Source organism: Indicator indicator, chromosome 1 (assembly GCF_027791375.1).
Source record: "Indicator indicator isolate 239-I01 chromosome 1, UM_Iind_1.1, whole genome shotgun sequence".
Classification (NCBI taxonomy): Eukaryota; Metazoa; Chordata; class Aves; order Piciformes; family Indicatoridae; genus Indicator; species Indicator indicator.
In genome coordinates this window covers 71,244,672-71,271,551 of record NC_072010.1, presented here as the reverse complement: position 1 = coordinate 71,271,551, position 26,880 = coordinate 71,244,672, and the positions used below count along the sequence as shown (strand labels likewise).

General features: G+C 39.9%; 1 protein-coding gene across 1 annotated transcript in view; it reads right to left on the bottom strand.

Moving 5' to 3' along the window:
* MGAT4A (alpha-1,3-mannosyl-glycoprotein 4-beta-N-acetylglucosaminyltransferase A) overlaps positions 1-24,932 on the bottom strand; it is a 76,018-nt gene extending 51,086 nt beyond the window's left edge. The window contains exons 1-2 of the mRNA XM_054400518.1: positions 24,828-24,932; positions 21,267-21,588 (exon numbers count right to left, since the gene is read on the bottom strand). Of these exons, the coding sequence (XP_054256493.1) occupies positions 21,267-21,360 (94 nt within the window). The 5' untranslated portion in view covers positions 21,361-21,588; positions 24,828-24,932. The remainder of the gene's footprint in view (positions 1-21,266; positions 21,589-24,827) is intronic.
* Positions 24,933-26,880: the final 1,948 nt, after the last annotated feature.

Below are 26,880 nucleotides of genomic sequence, written 5' to 3'. Positions count from 1 at the left end.
CTTCAGAAAGGGATCTTGGAGTGCTTGTCAACAGCAAGCTCAACAGGAGTCAGTAGTGTGCCTTGGGAGCTCAGAGGGTAAACCACATCCTGGCATGTCTCAAATACAGCATAGCCAGATGCTCTGAGGAGGTGATCATCCCACTGCATTCAGCATCAGTGTGGCCTCACCTCAAGCACTGTATGCAGTTCTGGACCCCAAAATTTAAGGATGTGCATCCAGAGAAGGGCAACAAAGCGGGTGAAGGGCTGGAAGGAATGTCCAGGAGGAGCAGCTAAGGACTTCAGGATTGTTTAGTTTGGAGAAAAAGAGGTAGTGCAATCTCATTGCCCTCTACAGCTTCCTTAGAAGGGGAAGGAGAGAGGGAGGAGCTGATCCCTTCTCCCCAGGATCCAGTCATAAGATCCATATGAACGGTCAAAGCTGCACCAGAGGAGGTTTAGACTGGACATTACAAAGGATTTCTTTTAACAATACGGTGGTCAAACCCTGGAACAGGCTTCCTAGAGACATAGTTGATGCCCAAACGCTGTCAGTGCTAAGGAGGCATTTGAGCAATGCCCTTAACAACAAGCTCGAACTTTTGGTCAGCCCTGAATTAGTCAGGCAGTTGGACTAGCTAGGTCCCTTCCAACTGAAATATTCTATGACAAACTGATTTGTAAGTATTTTGTATGCAAAACTCAATAGCTAGACAGTATTTTCAAAACACATTTGACCACTTAGTGTTCTATTATTCAAAGTTTTCTCTATAAAGCCTAAAGAAACTGAATTGATTGCTTGTCAAAAGGTATCAAACCACATTTTTTCATTGCTGTTACAGTAAAAAGAAAAATACTGAGCCTAAAACCATAAAGGAATCAGTCACAGAGATCAGTGGTCACCATAATGAAAAAAAAACATTTCTGTTTCTACAATATTATAAATTACTTTTCTTCTTATGCTGAAGCTGAGAACAATTTAAGACAACAGAGGAAGGAATTCAGAAAGTAAGCTATTTGCCTTATACAGCTCATGGAAGAATCCCAAACATATCTGTTCTCTGACAAACAAAACATCTCTAACAGCAGCTGTAGCCAGTGTCAAACACATTTGGGGCCCAACAGTTTCAGCAAAGAGTGGTATTTTTATTTGAGAATAATATACTATTTTACATTGAAATGAGAAGATAATATTTTTCCATACTTTGCTCAGGAATGCAAAAAGCTCAGTTAAAAATAACTGGACCTCATACTTTGAATGAAAATATCTTTGAGAAGTGAAAGTATTTGTTCCTCATTATTTTCTCTTAAGCTCTAGTAGTTTCAGCAAAACTCCAGAAGCTAAAACCTAAATATTTTAGCTGGCTTGATGTTCTGCACTTCTTGGAAAGTTAACACTGTATCAACTCAATAGTTTGTTTTCTCAACTTTTTTTCCTTCATTGTAAGATATTCTCTTAAATATGTAGAGCCTAGAATTTAGATAAGCTCATTTGGAAATTTTATGCAGTATTTTAAAAATTAAAATCAGTCTGTGAAGGTTTGCAAGATTCTGATGAGATAGAATCTTAGCTCAACCTGCTCTTCCTTCTCCTGGTTATTTACAGCTCCCCTATTAAACAACTGTTTAAAAAAAAATCAGAAAGACACCATTAGCCTAAGTTACAAACTCAATCCATTCTCCTCTTAACCACAGACAGTCTTAATTACATCATTTGACTTTTGATCCAACTTTAGACAGCTCATAAGCAAAGTGTTAAGCCAGATGCCAATTTCCCAAGCTCCACATCAAGCTTCTGAACATCTTAGAATACAACAGCTTTCTTTGTACTGGGTATGGCATTACTAAATCTAATGTTTTAATGTACTTCAACCCATCATTTTTAAGAGCAAAAAGCTTTCCCTTGGGATAAAAAAGGTGACAAAGTAAACAAGAAAATACGCTGTAGCTTGAACTTAGAAAAGCATTTGGTAGATTATCTCAACTCAGCTAGAACAGCAAACAAAGTCTCAGTTGTAGGTAAATTACCTGCACTGGCAGAACACTCACTGTATCATAATTCCAAATTAAACACATACTGAACAACTAAATGGCAAAAATAACCTGGAAACACAACCAAAGTAAATCCATGACTATTCAGCTTCAGCGCCATTAAAAATCAACAGCTTTTTTTTTCCCCAGCAAAATGAATTTTTTCAACAAGCCAAGTCTGTCAGTGTTTAAAAGGACTTTATGAAAATATCTCAACAACATGCTTAGCTTTTGGTCAGCCCTGAATTGGTCCAGCAGCTGGACTAGATGACAGATGTAGGTCCCATCCAACTGAAATTGTCTGTTCTATTCTGTTATGAAAACTACGTGAGGAGACTTCTTTGGGTGTACCTTTAAATTGGATGGAATACAGACATCTATACAACCAACAAAATTCTGATACCTCTAACTATTTCAGGTTTCACCATCAACCACCCACAAAGGAAACCGCAATGGATCAGGTTCAAGAAAGAACGTAATCACCTAACCCTCCATCAAAATGCACTTCTGAAACTCATGCTTGTTTCTATTACTCTTATAACACAAAAAGTACAGTTGAACAGGACTTCTGGTTAAGATACTGCTAAATTCACTATTTAGAAATGTGAAGAACTACTTAGATGCACCAATGAAGTCCAGGTGCAATTTAATGTTGTTTAGAGCATGTAAGTGCATGAGAGTCTTGACCAAAGCTGTACAAATATTGATTTTACTTACATATCTTAGCAGCAGAAAATAAACACAGAGGAGCACATATTTAGATGCTCTGCATACACACTCACCTTTGCTAATGTTGCACCTGGGAAAGGAGGTACAGACACCACAGACTCAAAAATGTTTTCTGACCCTCTAGAGATGCCACAAAACATCTAAAAAAAAGGAAACTTGTCTTTCTGGCAATCTCTGCAAAATTTCTGATTCCATGCAGGCTGCAACAGCTATACTGTGATAGCTTGTGACTCCAGTAAAAAACCTGCCACTCTCTAAAAGGAGGGGGGGGGGGAAATAAAAGAAAAAAAAAAAAGATGACAATCTGTAGCTGCTGTGTAACATGCTCCCTCCCTCGCTACACTTTTTATTTGGTGGGTTGGAGGGAGGGTGTTATGTGGAAGTAAAAGAAAACAGTTGCAAGAAGACCCTTACAAACCACAAGAATGCTTCAGAGACTCTCAGTATTGCTGTTCTCCCTCAAGGAAAGCCTTTTACTATTTACTAAAAGAAGCACCATCAACAACAAAAAAAATGCAGCATGATAGCTTTGTAAGCCCTTAGCTTATCATTCAAGCAGGTTCACAAACACACTAAATCACAGGCCAACTGGAAATGCAACATACTGAACCAAAGTAACCCTATTAAAAAAAAAAAAAGAAAAAAAAATCAAGCTATGATTTACTCAAGCATACTAGTATAGAATTCTTGTCTCCAAAGGTAGATGCATCAGACAAGATCAGAAAAAGCCTTATGTCCTTCCCATACCAATAGCAGGCAGTTGAGCTTCCTTCAATACACGAATCAGCTAAATATCCAAATTGATGGATCCATCACAGAAAAAGGTAACCAGTCACAGATTTGACACTCATTAAAAGGCATCAAGTACAGAGTGCTTAGCTTTACCATACTGTAGGCCTGATTTTGATTTGCAGTTCTAACTCAACTGTTGAAACCTCTCACTCTTTGTGCATTAAATAGGAACAGGAAGAACTGACTCCTGTCTAACATAGACAAAAGGCTTTGACTGGCAATAAAGCATCGCACACAAATATTCCATTAGTAGCACAAGTAAGAGCAGGAACAGAAACCTCACGTGGCAGGATCTTTCCTCTATCCAAGAAGGGGTTATTCAAACCAACAGCGTCTCACTGGCAGCAGTAGTAAATTCACCAATCTAACAAGTTATGGTCCAGCCTTGTGACAACCATTTTCTTCTTCCAGCTCCAGGGTTCCCTCTCACTAGACCGTCACCCCAAACCAACAGAGCCTGCAACTTCAGGCTTCAGCTGAAGCAAACTGTGCTACAAGTTAAAGGTTCCACAGCAAACCTCTGACTCTTCTGCACATTTATATACTTTTACTGTAGTAAATGCTAATCCAGGTACTTCTGTGATTAGTTACTCCACAACTCATCTCATTTAATCCCATTTTTAAAACCCCCACAGTAGTTACCATCATGCCACTGGTCAGAGACTGTAACAAGTTTGATGCACCAATTCATTACACTTGCATCAAGGATGCTGACCAATTTATTTAAATCTCAAATACACTTACAAATCAGATGCTGATTCCATCCTGAAAATGCCTAAAATCTCCTACATAGTCATTAAAATGTTGCAATATATTACCATGGATGACTACTCTCCACGAGCTAATTAGTTTCCTTGTTCTTAACTGAAATTAAAACATTTTATAAGCAAGTTACATTGAGGTAAAAAATCTGAAGCTGAAAAGCAATCAACCATGCAAATACAGAACAAAACAATATACTGTAAATGCTAACAACAGACATGCTATAAATAAAGGCTCTTAAGAAAACTGCTCAAGGTCAAATGTATCAGTCTTCTTTGATCCCATGAGCCTTTTTAGCTCCTGAGTCTGTAGCTACATCTATTCAAAAAGCTATTTTATTATTTTGAAGGGATTAAAGAACATGTGCTTGTTTTACAGGTATATTATTCTGTAGAATTAAAGATGGTAAAGTAAGATAGATATCTTATGCAAGAAAAATGCATCCTACTAATTGTGATAAAACATTTTCTGCTTCATGAAACAAACTTCTAAAAAAAGTCCTGTATCAAGATTTAGAAAAGCAAGTAGGCAAGTTATTTTTTTATCCCTAGTCCCGTTACTCAATCTGACAGGTCCTTTCAGCAATGGAGTATTTCAATCTGCTAAAACAATCCATTAAGAATTACCGTCTACTGCCCTTGTTTGGCACATAGAAATGTATTTATAAGGACTGGAGGTTTGTGGAGGTTTTTTTTAAATGCTGATTCAAGCAGCTTTCACTGTGAAGAACAGCTTATTTTAAAGGTTCTCTTGTGGTTTTTTTTTTCCTAACTTTAAAAGTTAATTTAAAATTTAAGTAATAGCAATTCTAATAATTTTTCATTGCAACTTGTTCACATTTTGCAATTTAAGTATCTGTATAATAATAATGTCTAATAATGTAGGTTTTGTCCTCTCCCATTCTAATGCACTAGCACAAGTTTGAAGGGTTTACTTTGAGACTTTCAGGGTCTGATCCAATCTCAGTCCAGATACTTTTGTTTAAACATTCGTTTGCAGCAGGAGCTGATGTTTTCACTACAATTTTTACAGCAAGCTGAATAATAACTTTTGCAGTACCAACTGGTAAAAGACTCTTATTATGAAATGTAAACTTCATCAATTCACTTGTAAACATGCTTTTTCAAAAGTGAAAACCCCTTTCTTAGGTTAAAAACCTCTCTGCTTTCTCAGAGACTCCACCTATACAAACAAAGCGTAGAAGTGTGAGTACAAACCAGATTGGATTACAAGAACTCACTTCCTCCCCCTCCCCGCCTCATTTATTATATCCTTTCTATACAATCTACCGATCAAAATGGAAGCATGAAGCAGTACATCAGGTAGGTTCAGTTTGTGGGTTTTTTTTACAAAAAGCTACAGAATAGAAGATTTCCCTAAAGGAAAACCAATCCCAAGCAATCAGAAAGCCAAAGCAGCCAAACTGGAATGAAGGATCTACTTAAGGGGTCTTTTAATAGCTGGGCAAAGCAGGCAGGAACAGTTTTCAGTGTCTCCAGATGCAATTGCTCACTTTTGCTTCCGTATACACACTCTTCATTACAGAAAGGTAATCTAGAAAATTTGCTATACAATTATAAAACCCACTATGACACCATTCTCAAATCTCCATTGATGAGGACTGACAGAGGGTCTGAGTGTTCTTTGGACACAAGAAATAAAAAGAACAATATATCAGAAAATCTAGACACCCACAACTAAGGAGGTCAAGTCAACAGAAGCATATGGTGTTCTGTCTGCACATTGGCTTCAGACAATAAGGATAATGAAACACATGATGTGTATGAGAAGAGTTACTGGCAGCACTTAAGATGAAGGTCTTCTTTTAAAACAAAGAACAGAAGGCTACACTGATGGAAATAAAGAATCTCACATTTGCAATTGATTTGTCCTGATCTGACTGTTAACTAGCATTCATACTTCTTTATCCAGTAAACAAAACTGCCCAGGACTCTATGGATGAATAGAATCCTCAGGGCTTTTTAGGTTCCAGCTATCTGGATTTTATTTTATTCCCAGTCCTAAGAAGCACTGTCACCTCTTCTGCCATTACTTCTTTAAATGGAAAATGATACAAAAAGATCACTGAAACCATTTGCTAAATCAGTTCCACAATAAGCAACCAGCATTTAACACATCTCTAGCCCTGAACAGAAAAAGTAAGGAAGAAACAAAAGCTTCATAGATTCTATTCCCAAAAAGCTAAGCTGTACAAGGAAAATTATTACAACTTCTATTGTAGACATAACACAAAGAGTTCAGTTTAAGAAATTAATAAAAGAGCAGCTCAACTGAGTACGCAAACCATTGAATTCATGTAATTTGGACTCTTCAGTGTCACAAAAAATTACCTTCAAATAACCTTTACTAAAACCCTCCACATCAATATTTCTTACTTGTCTTGAACGAGACTCAAAGTGTACAACAGTGTAAAATAAATACGGAAATGGTCAAAAATCAGAGCGTTTCCTCAAAAAACAGGAACACAATCTTCAGTGACAACTTTTACACAGATTATTATGTGATGAGTAATTTTTCAAACTAACTGCCATACTACAACTCTGACTAAAAATTTTATGCAGATCTACTGCTCAAGCAAGCACAAAGCTCTAGTTTAGGCAAGCATTACAACTGTAGCATTGAAACACACTTTAAAGATACAGAATACGTCGATATCTAACATGTATTCTTGGCAACACTCAAGCATTTGCTGAACAAAAGCATTCCCATTGCATTTTTTTAACATGGTGAAATAAAACAATCCATTCTACATTTCTGCAGAAATGCATGTATTAAGCATTCATGTTGCATCCATTTATTCTGTTTGCTTCCACCATTTAGCTTATATGTGCATATATATACTTTACTAGTACCAATAAACAAGAATATCTTCTTAAAACTACATAATAGTTAACTACTCTAATTTCTAATGAGACAGAAAAAAAAGCTATAAATGCTTATGCTGATCCTAGCAGAGTATGGCTTTATAATACAACTACCAGCATCTCTGTCTGGTATCATAATTTCAACATTAAAAATAATACAAAAATCTAACCCTAGTAAAACACAACTCTTTCATATCTATTAGAAGAGAGTAAGAAACAATCCTTTCACTTCAAATACATACAGATTTGCTCACAGTGTAAACAAATGTAATTACCCTTAACTCCTTGCAGCTACTTTCTACAATCAACAACACATGCCTATATTGAGATATCAAACAGAAATATTCATGCTCAAATTCCTGGAGATTTTGGGTTGGGGTTTGTTGTATTGGTGGTGGTTTGAAGTCGGCTAGGGGGCCTCTCTCCTCTCATGCCCAGTTCATGGTCTGGAGCTTGCCCTTGGCTCAGAGAGGGTTAGGGGGCCTCTCTCTTCTGTGCTCCATCGTCGGGCTGCAGCCTTTCCATGGAACTGAATCTTCTGGGATTCAGTTCTCTTGGAGCCTTCCCCTTTCTGCCTTGGTCCACGTGCAAGGCCTGGGTGTAATTGCTGCCTGTTAGGACAAGTTCTTCAGCTGCTACTCTGGCAGCATTTGGCTCTTGTCTCTTGGTAAGAAAAAGGCCCAGGTGTAGTTGGTCTGCTAGGGCAGACCCTTCAGCTGCTACTCCAGCAGCATTTGGCTCTTGTTGCTGTCTGGGTGAGAACAAGGCAAGTCACCTACCTTCTCATCTGATTTAAATACTGTCCCAAGACAATTAATGCCCTTTGGTAACAGAGAAACCTGATAACTGAACCTATATAATCGGGCATATCTAAACATGGCCAGGGACACACACAGTTCACAGTTAATTACACGTGCTACACGTTTATCGTTTATCAGGACCCCAGGAAGTGTCCAGGTTTGCACGTTCACAGGTGCTTAATCCATTGTCTGGGTTAGGGCATGCTGTGGGGTTTGACTCTTCAGAACCTTTTTTTTTTTTTTTTTTTTGAGGGGGTGGCTTGATTTTTTGGGGGTTTTGGGTTTTTTTTTGGTTGGTTGCTTTGTTTTTTAATGAAAAGTAATTATCTTAATACCACTTTTTCACAAGCTAGTAAACTTGTAATTCAATTTAGTAAAACAGTGTTCTCTGCCATAACAGAACCCATGAAAGTAGAATCTTTGAATCTGCTTGTTACTGATTTGGTAAATTAAAACTGGAACAAAGATTTGAGAGAAAACAAGTTTCCATAAAAGCCAGGTTTTGTTGAAAATGTTTATTGTGCAAATAGCCAGTTATCAACTAAACCCACTTTCTATACTTAAAAACCTCTTATCTAGCTGATCCCTTCACATCAATGTCCTGCTTTAACAGCTACAGTTACAGCTATATTTTAAAACTAAAGAGAAGTTTCAGTCAAAGGTGACACATTCCACTCTTATTCATGGTGTACTACATATAAGAAAATTCAAAAAACAAACTGATCTGATATCAACTTTTTTTTCCCTTCTCCAGCTCTTTGTGTCACTAACACAACACAACGTTAACAATACAGCTGTAATTGAAGCCAGTAAGTACTTCCCATACCATCATAGTGACAAGCGACCTCCTGATTCAAAGAATAGAAAAAAAAACAACAACAACAAACCCCCAACTATTTGTTAGAAACTGAGAGTAAGCTGCAGATTTAGTCCTTTTCATTTTGGAAGCACCCAAAATTCTTAAATAACTGTAATTCAGAGAATACTCATAACAAACTTAAGTTCTAGTAAGGAGAAGCATTTTATAATACTCAGAGGATTGCATTTATAAAAATCACAGAGATTCAGCGCTGAAGAGGGTAGATTTAGATTTGATATTAGAAAGAGGTTCTTTACAGTGAGAATGGTGAGAGGATGGAACAGATTGCCCAGAGAGGTCGTGGATGACCCCTCCCTGAAGGAGTTCAAGGCCAGTTAGACAAGGCCTTGAGCAACTTGGTCCCATGATGCACAAGGCAACCATAGTTGCCTGGTCCCATGAGCCCTGCCATCACAATGGGGCTGGAACTAGTTGATCTTTAAGGTCCCTTCCAACTCAAACCATTCTGTGATTCTGCATTACAGAATTTGTATCTAAGATTCCATTTCTACTTTTGAAAGATTCAAATCAATACATCCATAGGAAAGACATTTCTCTTTAGTATTCTGTTACTTTTATGACATTATTGCAGCATACACATTAATCTGCTATAAAGCTTTTGTTTTGGAGAATGAAGGGTAGTCAACTACATCAACCACCAATTCTACCATTTCACTTAAATACCACAAACAGCAACACCCCCTTTAGCTAACAGTCAGCCTCCTAACTTTCATTATCCATTTGAAAACTTCATCTGCAACACTACAGCAAAGCAGCCATGAATGCCTTTTTCTTCTAGGGCACATTTAAGATGACAGAAAACATATACAAACAATAGGACCAGATTCAGACAAAAGAAAGCAGCTTAAGCACAGATTCTTGCCAGACCCAGAAGACTATTCACCAGTAATTCAAAAGATGACCAAGTACAAAAATACACATGCAAACACAATCACAAGCAGTTTGTCGACACCTTGAAGTGAGATTAAGTCAGCGTTTTCATGAACAATCAAAACCTAATCAAAATCAATTTATGTGTAAATGTCTTCTTAAATTTTAAATAAAACTACTCTATCACACCTGGCACTTTGGTAATTTTACATGCCTAGTAAGAGCCAGGATTACAGGGTAGGAAGGGAACACCCAAACCTGATTTGCATCCATACAAGTTTCACAGATTTGCTTTCCTACAGCTGTTTCCACCCCTTCTCATTTACAGAGCCCTTTGTCCCACTGACCCCAGCTCTTCCCCAAGACTCCTGTCAACATCCTTCTGTTCCTCTGTCACTATAACCCCAGCCAGCAGAACCAGCATTTGTTCCTTGGCAGACAACCTCTCATGTTATCCCCCTCGTGTGTGTCTTCCTAATACACGTACACCTTTCTCATGTTAACAACATCTGCCTTTAACCACCAGCAAAAGACAGCAGTGCTTCAGCAGACAAAACTCTGTACCCATTGTGCGGTCAACAAGAACCTGAGCAGGGGCTGCACAGCTAGAAAAGCCAACACTGCCGCTGAGCTCCAGCCCTTCTCTCCACAGGGCCAAGCAGAGGTTCTGTCCTCGTCCTCACAGCCTGTTTTCTCCAAACTTACAGGAATGCAGTGCTCCTGACAACACCAAATTTGAACCAAACACAGAAAACAGAGTAGAAAGTGTTATGAAGGAGTAACTGAAGGGAAAAAGAGGATACTGTGCTACATCTTAAGCTGAAATAAGCTGCAGTGACATTTCTTTTGAAAAGAGTTAACCACAGCCATCCTATGTTAATCATCTGAGTCATTAGAGAATAACTTAAAGCCACTGGTACTGAATATACAACATATAGTTAATGTCCTAGCATCATTTTTTTTCCTGAATGAGGAAAAATTCTCATCTTCACTCAGTCTTTGATCACTGCAATCTACACACGGCTAAAATACCACAAAAGCTAATGCAGCTACTATCTGGATCCCAGAATACTTCCATTCAGTTACACAGAATCACAGAATGATAGGAGTTTGAACAGACTCCTGGAGATCAAGTCCAACCCCACCCTGCCATAGCAGGTTCACCTAGAGCATGTTGCACAGGAAGGTGTCCACGTGGGTTTTGAATAACTCCAGAGATGGAGACTCTACCACCTCTCTGGGCAGCCTCTTCCAGTGCTCTACCACACCAACCTCAAAGTAAAGAAGTTCCTCCTCATATTTAGATGGAACTTCCTGTGTTCAAGTTTGTGCCTATTACCTCTTGTCCTGTTACTGGGCACCACTGAAAAAAGCCTGGCCCCATCCTCCTGACACCCTTTAGGTGTTTACAGTTTATTCCATTTATAAACTAAGTAAATATAGTTACGTTTAAAGCAACATATTACAAATACAGGCCAAAGCATTAGTCTCTTTTTCAGTGTCCCTGTATAATATGAAATTGAACATTCATTGTATACAACTGCTTTCTCAGTAAAGCAGTGTAGAGGAGAAGAAGGGAAAATAAGCCCTTACCTAAGAAGGTAATTTCTACCTATAAATGTGCGTGTCCTGTTTACATCAGAAAAGTTATGCTACTGTCATGTCTACACATGGGAGTTCAGAAAGGTGTTCCCTACTTCGGTCTAGAGCCTTTCTGATCAACAAACGTGTTTATGCAAAGCAAAAACGTGTAACCCTGACATTTCCACACAAACCACCATGTTTGCACCTCTACACATCCCTTAAAATGTGACTCAGCACATGCCAACTTGCTGGGCAGTAACTTGATCCCTCTCAGACACCCCAAAGGCACTTAGACTGCAGTGCAATTGTTCAGCAACTACTTTTCATAAATATCCACTTACATAACTCTTCCCAAAGATGTCACTTACTGTGTACACTTAAACAATGTCTGTGTACACAATTGGATTTCTGGCCACAGTAACCTGGTCAGTAACAGGATGCCTGTGCAGCAGCATCTACCCATCAGAGGCTAAGAGATGCTGCACCTGAAGGGTATCTGCCTAGGCAAGATTCCCATGAAGAAGTTATGTCCAGGAAGACCCAGGTGCATGTACTGCAAACCTTCTCCAAGAATCATCACATTATACGCTCACACGCTGTTGAATGTTAAGGGCATAGGTTTTGAATTAAGATGCTGTATATTCTCAAGTGGATTCATTCAGCTACATGTGGCAAGGAAATAAAGCATACAGGAAAGTAGAACCATGACACAGAAGAAAAAGCAACCATTCAGTTCTGACAACATGAAAGCTTCTGAATAATTTAAAATTATTTGTTTCTACTACAGAATTGTCAATAACACTGCAAGTTGTTAAACAGGTAAATCAAGACACTTACTTCAAATCATTCCTTTCCCTCCTCCCAGAGACCAACGAAGTCTACACACAAGTCAGGAACTGTAGCACAAAAAGCTAGCTTCCTATATTAAAATTACATTTGTAATAGTAGATCCACATTAGAAGAAGAAAATTTATCTATCAGAAGATAACTGGTCTGAAAAGCGCTAATACCTCACAATTAACAATGCTATTCTAAGTGTTGAAACCTACAAACTCTTATTAGTGTGAACACAGAATTCAAGCCGCTGCAGAAGTCTAATTATTGTTTCCACAGGTGCAAGCAGGCTGAGCTTGCTGATGCTCCTTGTTTCTTTGTGCCTTGACAACTGTGTTGAACAAGCTGTTTCTGAGAACATGTTCTTTCTAACTTGTCCTTCTTGCAAACAAGATCAAAGCTTCACCATGTTCCCACATTGCTAAAAATCAACAACCTTGTTAAGTCAAATGTGTCCCATCACATTTGTTTAATTCAAAAATCTCTCTCCAACAGTACCTCTACAATTTATCTCTAGGGGCTGTGCAACTACATATGAGGGCTGTTTATCTGCACAACTACTTTGATAGTAATTTGTAATGGAGAAAAGATTTAGTTCAGTCCATTTCTGAACTGTCTGAGGAAACTTGCATGTTCATGGCATTGATACATAAGACTATGGTGTATCCGCAGGCTACCATAACCACAGTTATACTTCATAAGCACAGGAAACTTTTAAAGTCTTTTTGAGCTTAAGATAGTGAAACTATATGCTGCCACGAGCAAAAATAGGGTTTCTGTTGTTTACTGTTAGATAGATGGGTGGTGTGTCTGTGGAAAGCATCTGCAGGGACAGCAAACTGTGAAATCCAAGGAGACAACCAGAAAAGCAGCTGGAAGCACAGCTCTAAAATACTGTACAGTAATTGCTTTTTAGGCACAGATTGCCTAAATAGAATAAAACCTTGTACTGTTACCAAGGAAAACACTTGATTTACTTACTGCCACATTCAGGAAAACAAAACATACTGCATTATAAACAAAACTAAATTATAGACTTACCTGTGTCTCGTCCTTAGAAGAAATAACTTACAGAATTCTAATTCTAAAGATTTTATCAGTAATGCAAAATGATTTTTTGTTATGCAAGGAGAAAATAAAGTCATGAATACACAGCAGGAATAAAGTTATTGAGTAAGATACTATTCTAAACTGTGGCAGTGAGGAGAAAAAAAAACACACTTGAAAATAAAAATAAATCACTTTGTTATTTTTTTTCTAACACAATATTTTCATGCTTACTGCAGAGCAGTTGGACTAGATGACATTTAAAGGTCCCTTCAAACCAAATGCATTCTATGATTCTGTGGTTCCTAAGCTATAGAAGTGATTATGGATGTTAACAATGAACTGTTAAGTGGATCTGCAATAACAGAAGTAGATACTTCATGTATTTTAAGGAATCAAATTTATGCTAACAAAGCACAATGCACATAACTCATTCAAACATCAACATTATTAAAAAGAAAATGCACTGGCATGTCGCTTTTGGCAGAAGAGAAGTTAAATTTGACAAAGGTCAAGAATACCTACTACAACTTAGGTTAGAAGGGACTTCTAGGGTTCATCTAGTCCAAACCCCCCCACTCAAAACTAATTTCAGCAAGATACCTTGTTCAAAGTCAGATCACTCGTGCTAGCTGTAGGTCTTCCCTATTACTGAGGACTTATTTTTCGAGTGTTACATTGACTTGAAAAAACAGTGTAACTTATTCTATTTGTACTAGCAGAAATCTCTATTGATACAAACATTGTATTGGTATTTTGTCATCACTGGTTTAACTTGTTCTTGAACACATCTACATGGAAATTCTTCAGTCCAAATAGTCTATTCCAGTATGTAATTATACTTGCCATTACAAAAGCATTTTCCAGTACCTAACCTTGCTCTCCCTCACAATTTCAGCCCTTTATATTCTGTCAAACCATTGTCTGTGGCCACAGTGAATATGCCTCTTCTTATCTGAGAACTTTCAAAATACTGGAAAGTCACCTTCCTGTTTCTCTTCTCACACCTTTCCTTTAATTTAAGGAAAGTGAGGACACTGACCCTTCCCTTACAGTATGTATTTTCTATATCTTTGATCATTGGTTGCTCCTTTGAACTCCATCTAATGAATCTATTTTCTTTTCAGTGCACCATGCAGAAGTGGACACAGTGCCAAACAGAGCAGAAAGACTTCCTGTGTGTCACTGAAGTAGTAACTTCATGCTTCTTTTCTGTCAATTTCTTTTTTCTTCTGCAACAATGTGATGATGTGATTTGCAGTAAACTTTCATTCTTGATTAACTAAAGCCAGATTTCTTTGGTTTTCTTTGTCTGGGGCACTTTCACCTAGTTTCAACCCTCCATTCACCCACTTCCTGACTAGGTTGCCAATTTGCGTAAGTTATTTTCAACTTCAATATTGCTGCCTACTTTTGCTTCTCCTCCCAACATGGTGGTGTTTCAAATTTAGTAAGAAATCTCTCCCTCTCATCATCCAGGTTCACTAAGTATAATATTAACCACTACAAAAACCAGAAGAGATCACTGCAAAACTCCTGATTTTTACTGTTAAAAATTTGACCCCTGTATCTATTGTAACTACTCTATGAAGACAGTTACTAGCTAGAAGATAAATTTACATTGACTTCCAATCCATCGCAAAGGTGTGTTAGTAGAAACACCTCTTACATTAGGGTATGAGCAGCTGTGTCAGCTGCAGCTTTCTTTCCTGGGTTGGCTATATATTAATCACATTATAGTCTCTGCATGGGAGCAGCAAGCAGCATTTTGGAGGAGTCATTCATGCATAGCAGACTCAGGCTATAGAAGCATTAAGAGAACTCACCTCAAGCTAAAGTATTGTCCTTCCCCAACTCTAAGGGCTGGGACACAATCAAGAGCATTGCCTCAAGATGTTGGCTCATTAAACACTCTGTTAGCAACTAAGTTTTAGAATCCTGTAAACAGGAAAGCTAACCCAGCTAAGCAGGTTACAAAAAAAAAAAAAAAAACAAGGAAACAAGGCAGTGTTGCAAAAGCTCCTTTGTCTGCAATCCTTTACACTGCAGCTTATCACTGGTGTCAGAGAAGTTCTGCTGCAAAAGGCACAAGATACTGCCCACCTAACAAGATGTACAAAGATAATGTAGACCTAAACGCTGCTTACCTGAACGATTGGGATATATACCTTTCCTGCTTGATTCACCTAGGACATAATGTTCACTACGTGCACAGGATTCTCAGTAACCATTTCAAACATAGATTCAGCCTTCAATGAAATTCAACTCGTTTTTAATATTAGTAAGGTATATGCCAACAAACTTTACGTCAATTTTTCAGTTTGGGACACCAAGCTCAAAGAGATAAAGACCAAAGTAATTTTCATGTGCTGGTGTTAAAAAGAAAAGGGAAACTCCTATTTCCTTTAATTGCAGCTCCTAGAAGATCTGTTACAGAATTTCCAAAGGAAACCAACACTTCCCTTCTATTTAAAAGGCCTCTCTTCTCTGAACAAACTGGCATGTGTCGTTCTAGGCACTTTCTATTTCAGCATCCCATCCTGTTTCTTCCTTTCCCCTGCCTTCACTCTTACCAGTTTGTAATCCATTTAATTTTGTTGGTTGGTCTGGATTTGAATCAGTGGGAAATCAGCATATAACTCTCAAATTCAGAACATGGAGCCAGAAGATTGTAAGCAACATTTATTCAAATAATAGCTTATCTTGGGATCAAAGCATAAACTAAGGTGGGTTATTGTTGCAAAATACTAACATGTCTCTCAGATTTCTGATCTATTTTTAAGAGAGTATTTGCATAACCACTGCCTTGAACTGCTTCCTCCATGGTTCTGCAGGGCTATTCTCCCTCTGCGAATTAGTATTCCAGGTTCTTACTCCAAAAATTGATCACTGGCTGAGGCTTTTTGGTTTAGTCTCAATTAGGTTTTCTTATGCTTGCTGTCAAGTTTAGGCATTTTTTCAGCACTTATGATTATGTTGGCTGAGAAAGTGTGGTAATTCTAATTTTATTGAAACAGCCAGAGGAGAAAGAATACAACTGTTTTATTATACTGCCCAGGCCATTTTTGTCTCCAAATGAGAGAAAACATCCTGTGTTTTTAAAAAAACCCAAGCAGCTCCAATGTGCTCTTATGGCCAAGAGAGCCAATGGCATCCTGGGATGTATCAAGAAAGGTGTGTCCAGCAGGTCTAGGGAAGTTCTTCTACCTCTCTACTCTGCCCTGGTGAGACCACACCTGGAATCCTGTGTCCAGTTTTGGGCTCCCCAGTTCAAGAGAGAATCCAATAGAGAGCCATGAGGATGATTAGGGGACTTGAGCATCTCCCCTATGAAGAGAGACTGAGATCCCTGGGGCTATTTAGTCTTGAGAAGAGAAGGCTGAGAGGGGATCTGATCAATGTCTACAAATATCTGAGGGGTGGGTGTCAAGTGGAGGGGGCCAGGCTCTTTTTGGTAGTTCACAGTGATAAGACAAGGAACAGTGGGTTCAAACTAGAACATAGACGATTTCACCTCAACATGAAGAGAAACTTCTTTACAGTGAGGGTGACAGAGCACTGGAACAAGCTCCCCAGGGAAGCTGTGGAGTCTCCTTGTCTGGAGACTTTCAAAACCCACCTGGATGCGTTCCTGTGTGGACTACCCTAAGTGATCCTGCTCTGGCAGGGGGGCTGGACCTGATGATCTCTTCAGGTCCCTTCCTACCTCTGATATACTGTGATACATATCTGATATGTGTCCTTGCCACTTCAAGTAAGCAACTGCCAATTACTGTCTTTCACCAAGAAAAAAGCACACATACTTTACACAAAAAGCTGCCTTTTTTTGTTGTAGTTGTTTAGTTGAATGCAGCAGAATCAGAGTACGAACATGAGAACCAAGTGATGAGGTTAATGAATGCTTTGCTGAGGAATTCCATCCTACCACACCTACCCTACAATTCAGTAATTTACCTTCCTTCCCAATTTCCATGCTGATGACAGGCATCAGGAAGTTTGTTCATCCAGAAGAGGATGATCTTGAGCATTATCATAGAATACTGGAATGGTTTAGGTTGCAAAAAGCCTTAGAGATCATCTTGTTCCAACCCCCCTGCCACAGGCAGGTTCCACAAGACCCCGCCCAACTTAGTGCCCACAGCTTCTCTGGGCATCCTGTTCCAGTGCCTCTCTACCTTCATGGCAAAGAACTTCTTCCTAATGTCTAATCTAAATCTAACTTCTTTGAGTTTGAAGTCATTACCCCCTGTTCTGTCACCACACGCCTTTGCAAAATATCCCTCTCCAGCTATCCTACAGGCCTCCTCCAAATACTGAAAGGCTGCTATAAGGTCTCTCTGGAGTTTTCTCTTTTTCAGGCCAAAAACCCCCAGCTCTCTCTGTCTGTCTTCACGGGAGAGGTGTTCCTGCCCTTTGATCATCTTCATGCCCTCCACTAACAGTTGCATGTCCTTGTGCTGGGGACTCCAGAGTTAGACGAAGTACTCCAGGTGGGGTCTCACAAGAGCAGAGTAGAAGGACAGAATCTCCTCCCTCAGCCGTCTGATACAGCCGAGGATAAGGTTGGCTTTCTGGGCAGCAAACACACTCTGCCAGCTCATGTTGAGGTTCTCATTGACTAGCACTCCCAAGTTCTTCTCCTCAGGACTGCTCTCTATCCATTTTGAATGGCACATAAATAGCTTCCTGGAACATCATGTACTCAGACCACTAGTCACATTAAAGATCAAAGCACCAAGACTACACTCTCTACATAGCACCCAACAGCTTTGGTGTAATTTTTCTGACTAGTGTAGTAGGTACATAGTACTGTTTTATATTGGTTAGATCTTCTTAAGAGACCTGCCTTTGGAATACAAATCCCATTGCATTTCTGTAGCTCACAAATGAGGTAGCGAAGATCTGTGACCCTGAGCAGGTCAGTAGTGCCAGAAAGTAAGAATCAAAACAGACCATGTTAAGCATAAAGTTATCACTTGTGTAAGAGGTCAGTCTTAGGAGAATTCAAGGACATTATACACTGAACTGACCAACTGTGAATGCAAAGTGACTGCAGATGCTTTAAAAGTGCTCCTTCTCTGCATCAGTCGTCTAAGTTTTGGTAATACTTGATTCCTAACTTATACTTCATTTGTACTAACCAAAGCACATTTTTAGCTCCTAGAAAGCAGTCTTCTTGCAACTCTTATTCATGAATCCCACCAAAGAGGTCTTTCCCAGGTGTATTCAGGGCCTGTACTGCTTCCTTACAACTCTAGTGCTTCTAGACATTGTATGGGATCCAGAAAATGCTAAAGATTTTGGCTTTATTTTGAAGAGTCCCTCCAATGACCAGAGGTCTTTCAGTCAACCTTCAAGTACAGTTAATTTCAAAAGCAAAGCCACATAATAAGCCCCGTGAAAGGCTATTTGCATTTTCAGACCAGTGGTTAAGCTAAACCCAGGCTGTTTTCCAGCACTTCAGACAGTATTTTCTTCAACTACTGACAACTTTTCAGCACATTCTTACAGTCTGTAAAGCACTACTCTGCAGATACAAAGTTTTGCACTTCAAATTAGTATGAAAGTCTGTATCACCTTGAAGTCCCTGCACAGGCTGGGACTAGGTGTATTTACTAAAGGAAGACAGATCTACAAAAGCATCACATCATCACAGTCTTATTGCAATTCTACAAATGATTTTGCATTTTAAGTAACAATTATCCAAGATCTTAGTTCCTCAATTAAAATTAATACCTCAAAGACTGGATTAGGGTCATTAGAAACAAGGCACTGTGTTTCTGCTTTTAAAAAGAAAAAATTGTTTTAGTTATCACTGAGAAGCTAGCAATCTGGGAGTTTGCTTTTTCTTTTAAACAATGTAAACAGTATTTTCCAAACAGATTTACTCTGCTGTCCAAAGACGGACAAATACCTACAGGAATCTAGAACACATGATGTAACTGTAATTATGAAATATGACAACCAGAGACCATGACATCCCACAGCCTTTCAGTGAATAGGAACAACAAGCACTATATTCACTTCTAATAGACTGACTTAACAATCAATAATGAAAATGTTATCAATAAATTAAGATACCATCCTACAAGGCTTACTAAAACAGAGTTATATCAATCTTGAAAGTACATTTCTTAATAAATACATATAATCAGTTTCTCAGTCTTTTCCACTGATGAAGATATGTCACTGAGAGAAAATGTGGTAATAGATGAACTCAAGTCTAACCTATGTAAATTAATAAAATGCTAAACATAAGTTTAAAAAAAGCAAAATTAAAAAAGCAATATTCTATATATAAATTTCTCCTGAAGCAACGCCTTAAGAGCAAATTATCTAAACTATAGTTTTGTAACTGTGTCTTGTGATTCATTAACACATTGCTAATGTCGTTAAACTGATTTTTATTTAAAAAATTACCCCCTTAATTCTCAACAGCAAGATCTGGAATAAGATAAATGCAGAACTTTTATACCAACATTAAGAAAGTATAGATTCTAAGCATTCAGATGGAAAAAAAAATATTAAAAAATAGAGCAGTCTGACCAACAAAAGCTTAAATTGTCACTAAGTGCTATTTATACCAGTACTCTCCAAAAACCAGATTTTTGTTAACTTCTTTAATGAAGATTTTATTTAGTATTACACTTTGACAAAAAAAAAAAAAAAAGAACAAAGTTTGTAAATTGTAAAACAAAAAAAAAAAAGAAAAAATAACACGCAGGAGAAAGAATGTATTTTGCTGGAGTAAAAGCAAAATTTTTGTGAGGTTCTTCAGCAAGTAATGAATCAATAACATTTTTCCTGCTGCTTATGTTCAGAAGGCTAGCCTACCAACCAAATGCTACAGCAGAGAACACACCACAAAGCATCTGCTTCTCCAACAAGTGACCAATGGGAAAAAAAAACACCATAAATTCAATATGTCACAGAACTCATCGGCATCTTTTATACTTAAATGAGGGTCACCAATTGGCTGCACTACAACACAGTACTGCTGGAATATCTCAGCTTTCTCTTACTGCACTTGAAGCACAACTGAAGATAATATTATCAGCAGAACATTCAGAACAAACCACGTATCAATCTCACTTAGGACAAAACGTATGTTTTTCAATTACTTGATCTTTGAAGGATATAGTCTACTACTTTTCAAGAGATCAGACACTTACAAAGAAAAAAATAAACAAACAATAAAACCCAAACCCATACCAAGGCCCCCAACCTTTTTTCTAGAACCCACTGCTGAACAAGTTTATTTGCTTTACTGAAGGACAAAAATCAAAACATCTTACTTTCACCAAGCAGTCCTGACCCTCAGAAAAACTGAATTTTCCAAGGTTCACAGAGTGCAACAAGATCAACAAAGATGAATGAAGGTAAAAGTCTATTACACACAATAGTCATTTGATTATTTAACGAGATTGCTTGTTATTATAATAGATGCATTTCCCATTACCTTGTCAATTTGTTCATATTACTTATACTCTGACAAGAAATATTTTACATTTCATTCAAAGACAGCAGGAACAGTCTTTCAACGATGCTGATTGGCAGTTTGCCACTGCCATCACTGAATCATCAGACAAGACAGAAAGCAACACCAAAAATAACATTCTCCAGCTGGGTCCATTGGCCATATGTTGCATGAAGGAAAAAAAAAAATCCCCAAACTACAACAAGGGAAAAAAAAAACCAACAACAAACCACAAAAAAAACCCCCACCACAACAGTGAGAGACACTAAGTTTTTCCAACAACTATGAAGGAGGTAAAAAAAAAAAAAAATATCAAAACACAACTACTCAGCCTGAACCAACCCCTTCCTCCCAACAGCAGTGTTTGTTTACTTCAGGTACATTTTTTTCTTTTTAAAATCAGGATCACTCAAAGCTATTTTTCCTGAATCTACTAGCAAGTGTTTATTCCTCATAAAGGTAATGTCTAGCTGATCTAGTTTACAAGCAATTTACAGATTCCTAACATACAGCAGCAGCGCACATTGCCTGTGCTATTTCTTCCTCTGCCATAACCACTTGAAGGTTAATTTGGCTTTGGAGCCTTCAACTTACCTTTCCCATTTTGCCATGCAGTATACCAGGACAAACTGAGGAAAGTAGTGATGAAAACTAACACGGTGGCCACAGTTCCATTTCGGAGCCTCATCTCATTTCAGCATCACAATTGTTTACGGTTTGTTAGCAACGATGACCTATCTATTGGGCTTGCTGTGATGAAGTCAGATGAAGTCCAGCAGCAGCAGATGGCAAATAGCGACACGAAATGTAGACCTCACATATCAGAGGCAAAATAAATCAATCCATTTAATTTCAAACTGTTGTAAAAGCTTCCTTACAGCTCTCGTAAATTAAACTTCTCTTTATTCTTCTAAGCCTGTACGAAGAAAACAGAATTTTAGCAGATATTGCCAAAAATATTTACAAGAGTCCCCCATGTACCAAAATACAGTAAAGAAACACTATGATACACTCATTACTCTGGCTCACAGGCACCTCCCTCGCACTGCCTCAGTCTTGGCTCAGAGAATAAAACTTGTTAGGTTAATTTGTCCTTTTTCTGTTAAGGCTGCTTTTATCTTACTGAGCTATATTTCACATGAATTTGGTTGTTGAAGGACAAACATACACATCATCAATACTACGATTTTATCATAAACTCAAGGCAAGATCACATGTAACTCTGGAAGCTGATGAAATGATACAAGAGCTGTTTTCAGGAAGCCAGAAGGCCAAGGCCCCACTCCAGAGTACTCACTTTGACAAAACCCCTCTGAAATCAGTGAGGCCTAAAGTAACCACAGCAGCAGAAGTGCCCCAGCAAACCAAGAGATCCAAGCTTTAAACGCTTTTTACAACCCTATATCCCTCGTCCTTCTCTGCTCAGTGCAAGACTGTTTGATCCATTCACAACCTTTTTTTCCCCACCAGCTTATTGGTAGCTAAAGCACAGGGTACAGTCACACATGCAGAGAAAGTTCAATCTATACCAACTGGCAACAACCCAAAAGCCCCAAAACTACTGTGATATGACCATATTACTCCTCTATCTCTGCCACACAGACACAAGGGCAAAGCACAGAAATTACCTACAATTCACTTTTATCCCAGAAGAAGGTTCTATATCCTGGGATTAGGAAATATTCAACTCACCAAATACAGCCAGCATCTAATGACACTGTCCTAACTGAACAAGACAAAGAGCATAGGGAAATAAATTAACCAACTTTAAAAGATGAGAGGGGAGGTAGGTTTGTTCTTAAAGTGCTAAAGGATCCTTTAAAGTGGTTCAAACATTAACATTAATTTTCTTTTAAGGCACTGTCAGTTTTTCTCCACTATAAACTGCCTCTGCTATAAACAAATATGCTACCCAGCAATAAATAACTTCCTCTGTTTTTTTCTTGGAAGAAACCTATCACTCTCTTGCCTGAGTGCATTTAGAACAACAGGGGGGAAAAGAAATAAAATTATTATGATACCAAGTAATTTCAGTCAAATCTAAACTACTCATCCTAAGCTTGTATCACACATACATTACCTTTACCAAAGAGGTTGCAAAACAAGACATAGCCAACAGGCAGGGTTAACAAACAAACAGAATTGAACAACAGAGTTGCAGAACTATAAACTCTGCTATCCAAATTTTTGTCACAACATCCAGGTTACAGAAAGTGTTCACCTTCAGACTACCATTACCTCACATATAATGCTAATAATGCGCTTTGTTTTGAGGAACTTCATGCACAGATAGGTTTGTGCCTTTAAACATTAACCCAGAAATTACATAGTACCTATGAGGAAAGAAACAAATTCAAGTACTTGGGAAGCAAACAGATGGCAAAATTCAGTAAGAAACAAAATGAGTTTAGGATTAAAAAGAACTGCAAAAGGCCTTTGATATGAGAAACCCAAATGCAACACAATGAAAGATAAAGGCAACTGAAAGACCTATAGAAAGCTAACAGAATGGCATGCCACGAAATACCATCAGCACCAGCACTTTGAATCGGAGATGGACAAAATAAAAGCCATAAGACTTTGCAATAGCAATTAGGTGAGAAAATAAAAGTCTGGGTGAAATTTAATTGCAAAGAGATAAAGATCTCAAAACACCAGGTTTTTTTTTAAGGCATGTCTACACAAATTTGAGAAGTTCAGCTGATTGCCACACTATCAGAATAAGTGACTAAGATACCAATAAGCTCAATGACACCAAGAGTCTAACATGGCTAAAGTGGCTCTGAAGGAAGGGTATGCAAATCATACTCTAACTTCAGTTATTTCAGCAGCAGTCACATCTCTTTGGAGCACCTCAAGAGTGCATTAAGGAGACCAGGAGGCTGCAAACTAGACAGATTATCCCAGTGGGGGCAACAGACAGCTGGTCTGACGTGCAAATAAGAGAGGGCAACTAGGAGAATAAAAATATCATCTGATAATGCAAGGAAAGTGAATCACCTGCCTTGATAGAAAATGCGGGCATAATTTTACATATTCTGCAATAAAAATCAAGATGCTGTAGTAAGGGCTTCTCACTGTGTTATTTGAATCCACAAAAAATACAGCCTGAAATTTTTTTTTTAATAAATTTATTTAAAAACTAGTAGCACATGATTCAATTATCAGTGAGTATGCACAACATTATGTCAAATTAATAATTATCATGGGTCTGTGTTGGCTGGTTCTGCTTTTACCCTTCTCTTCTGGTGTTTGTAATCACTCCTCTTAGCACAGGCACTGGCAGCTCATCAGTACGTCAAGCATTTCACTACATTAAACAGCATACATCGAGGCTATACATGAACCAGAAGGATTCCATCTTTTAAAAATGCATGTAGTTAAACCAGCAGAAACTCATGTGTAGATGGTACATAAATTATTTAACCTCCAGGTGGTCAGTTTAGGTTTGTTCAATAATTCACAACACAAATGAAACAAATTCCACTGAGGTGCAATCCAGTCTGCACCAACGTCAAGGCAGGGTATAGCTAGACAGATGAAATCTATGAATTTTCCAGCACCGTCATGACCTGAACCTTTCCCACTGCAGACTGACAGGAATGACCCTGCTAGATGCTGAAGGCTGTAGGTACTGAAGGTACCTGACTCCTCTCCGGGACTGAGCAGCACCCTAGTTAATCACTGGTTAAATAAATAAAGAAGTTTCTGTATGCATCTAGACACTCCCAAAATACATGCAAAGCACATTTCTAACTGTAAACCATAAAAAGTGAAACACTTTAATGCCCCTGCAGAGGCTCTTCACCAGGTTGCTGAAGGGTTACATGGTGCAGGATGGAAGCCCGAAGAGTGCCAGACTTCTGAGAGAATGAGCCCAGACCCCATCCCGCCGGGAGGTGCAAAACCACCTATCGCGGCAGCAATGCTGCATTTAAATGGTTGTTCTTCAAGGTGTGGGAGAACGGTCCACGATTAAAAGACAAGAAGAAGAAAAAGGCGGAGATTCGCTAAACCAGGGCTTTTCCACCTTATTTGCACGTAAGCGCCTCAGCCAGCCCGACAGCACGCGGCTGGCCGCGGGGGGTGACGCGGGCGCCCTCGCTCCCAAACGCGCGCCGCCAGCCGTCACCCGCCACTGTTAACGGCAGTTACCTCAGGGTCGCCGGCGACCTGCCATTTCTCAGCCGAGTCCTCCAAGCCCGGGGAAAGGGGAATCCTCTGTCTCCGCCGAAAACGCCTCCCGAGTTAGCTGGGACCTTCCCCGGTGTGGCTCAGCCCCGGCCGTAGCTGTTTAGTCGGGAAAGCGAAAAATCAGGCGGGGAGATACGCACCGGCCGCTGCCAGTTCTGCCGCGCGGCAGAGGGCAAGAGCTGACGGAGATGGGAAAAGAGGGAGAGCGCCGGACCACGGAACTGCGCGGCGCTCGGTGCATCGAAGCGAGGTTTTGGGGTGAAGGGACAGGAAACTGCAAACTCTGCAGAGCCCCCTTCGGGCTCCCGGTACCCATACAGAATAAAGAGGAAGGGTCTTTCTCAGGCACCCCGGCCAGAGAAGGAGGGGGAGCAGCGCCGCCCTCCACACGCCCCACGGGCACCCCCAGCACAGGGCGAAGGAAGGGGGTAGCAGCAAGTCCTGCCAAAGAGCTGTAAGAGCTCCCTACGCCACCAGCATGCAGGTGCATGTGAGCGCAGAAGGGTACATTTTTGCAGATGGGGGAGCAGGACGGTCCCAGCCTCCCACCTCCCCTCCGTCTGGCGACACCGCAGAGACTCCGTGACGCTAGAAGAGGAAGCGCCTCCGCTGCACACCCCCTCTGGCGGGTGCGGAGAGACGTCCGGCCCTAGCCCCCTAAAAATCAGAGTCGGCTGCAGCTGCCCCGAACCCAGCTGCCAGCTCCAAGTCGGGCTGGAACGCGACAGCAGGGGCCGAGGCTCGGTAAGTGTTCGTGGGACCCGCTGCTATCCTCACCTGTGCGCTGCGCTCCGGCAGGGGGAGCCGCGGAACGCGTGCGTCGGCAGCGGCGGCGAGCGACTGTGCTGCCTCGCGCCGGGGCTCTCGCTCCCCTCGCCCGCCCTCACTTCCCCCGCCCTTCCCTCGTCAGCAACACACCAGACTCAGACATCCACCCCGCTCCGCGAGCGCCATGGAGCCGCACGGAGTTTCGTCCCGCCCACCAGCGCGGAAACCCCACCCACCAGCCTGTCACTGTGCATGCCGGCAGCCAATCGGCATCACGCCAGAGAGCGCCTTTCATTGGCTGAGCGTCCTGCAGCTCTTTTCCGCCGCTCTATAAATAGCTCAGTCTCGCGAGATTTCTTCTAGCGCTGGGACGGGAGGCGAGGTGATTGGTGGATGTTGTTGCTGCTCTTCGATCCGTTCTGTGTTATCTCTTTAGGTTGTTTCTGAGGGTTTATTGTTCTGGAAGAGTCCCAAGAAAGGCTTAGCTCCCCCCGCACTTGGGTTAGTTGTTGCCTTGTAGTCAGCTGCAGGAGGTCTGTTATGAACTTGTCTGGCTGTGGTCGCCTCAGGGTCAAACCCCTAACCTTGTGGGGTGATGGGGCATCTATGCTGTTGAGAGGAAGTTAAAAAGGCTTCTTAGACTGCCTGTCATTGCCAAGAAAATTACATATATTGGTATTGGTACCTTGTGTGGTGGGCTTGTTCACTAATGACAAGCAGTCATTTTGTCATACTGTGCTAATCGTGGAATTGTATCAAGAACTGTTGGAATTAAAGAGCAGCTTGTTACTTCAAACCAGTTAAATGAACTCTGTCCATTGTACTGTTCACAGATGTGCCTCTGGGGAGGGTGTTCACGTTGCAAAGGCAAAGGCACCTGTGTGCTGCCCAGGTGGCTGTTAAACAGGTAACAGCTTTAGGGGTGTGAAAATGAACTCACTTTCCTCCAGAGGGTTGTTACTTCTGAGTTGTGCAACCAGTGAAAGTTAGTGGCAGCGTTACTCTATGGGTTCATTATTTAAGGTTGCAACGTTTCTGTTCTGTAAGTAATCCCCTGTCTTTAGTGGTTTATTTTATGTGTTCCAAGAATTGCATGCTTATTTTGGGGTCTGAAAACTATAAAAATCAAATAGTACCCTCAGCTTTGTATATGATCCTCTACCTCACAGGAGACATATTCTTACCACACTCTTAAGAGCTGTGATAACTGGTTAGCCATGTTCGATCCTTTTCATTAACTTAGTTA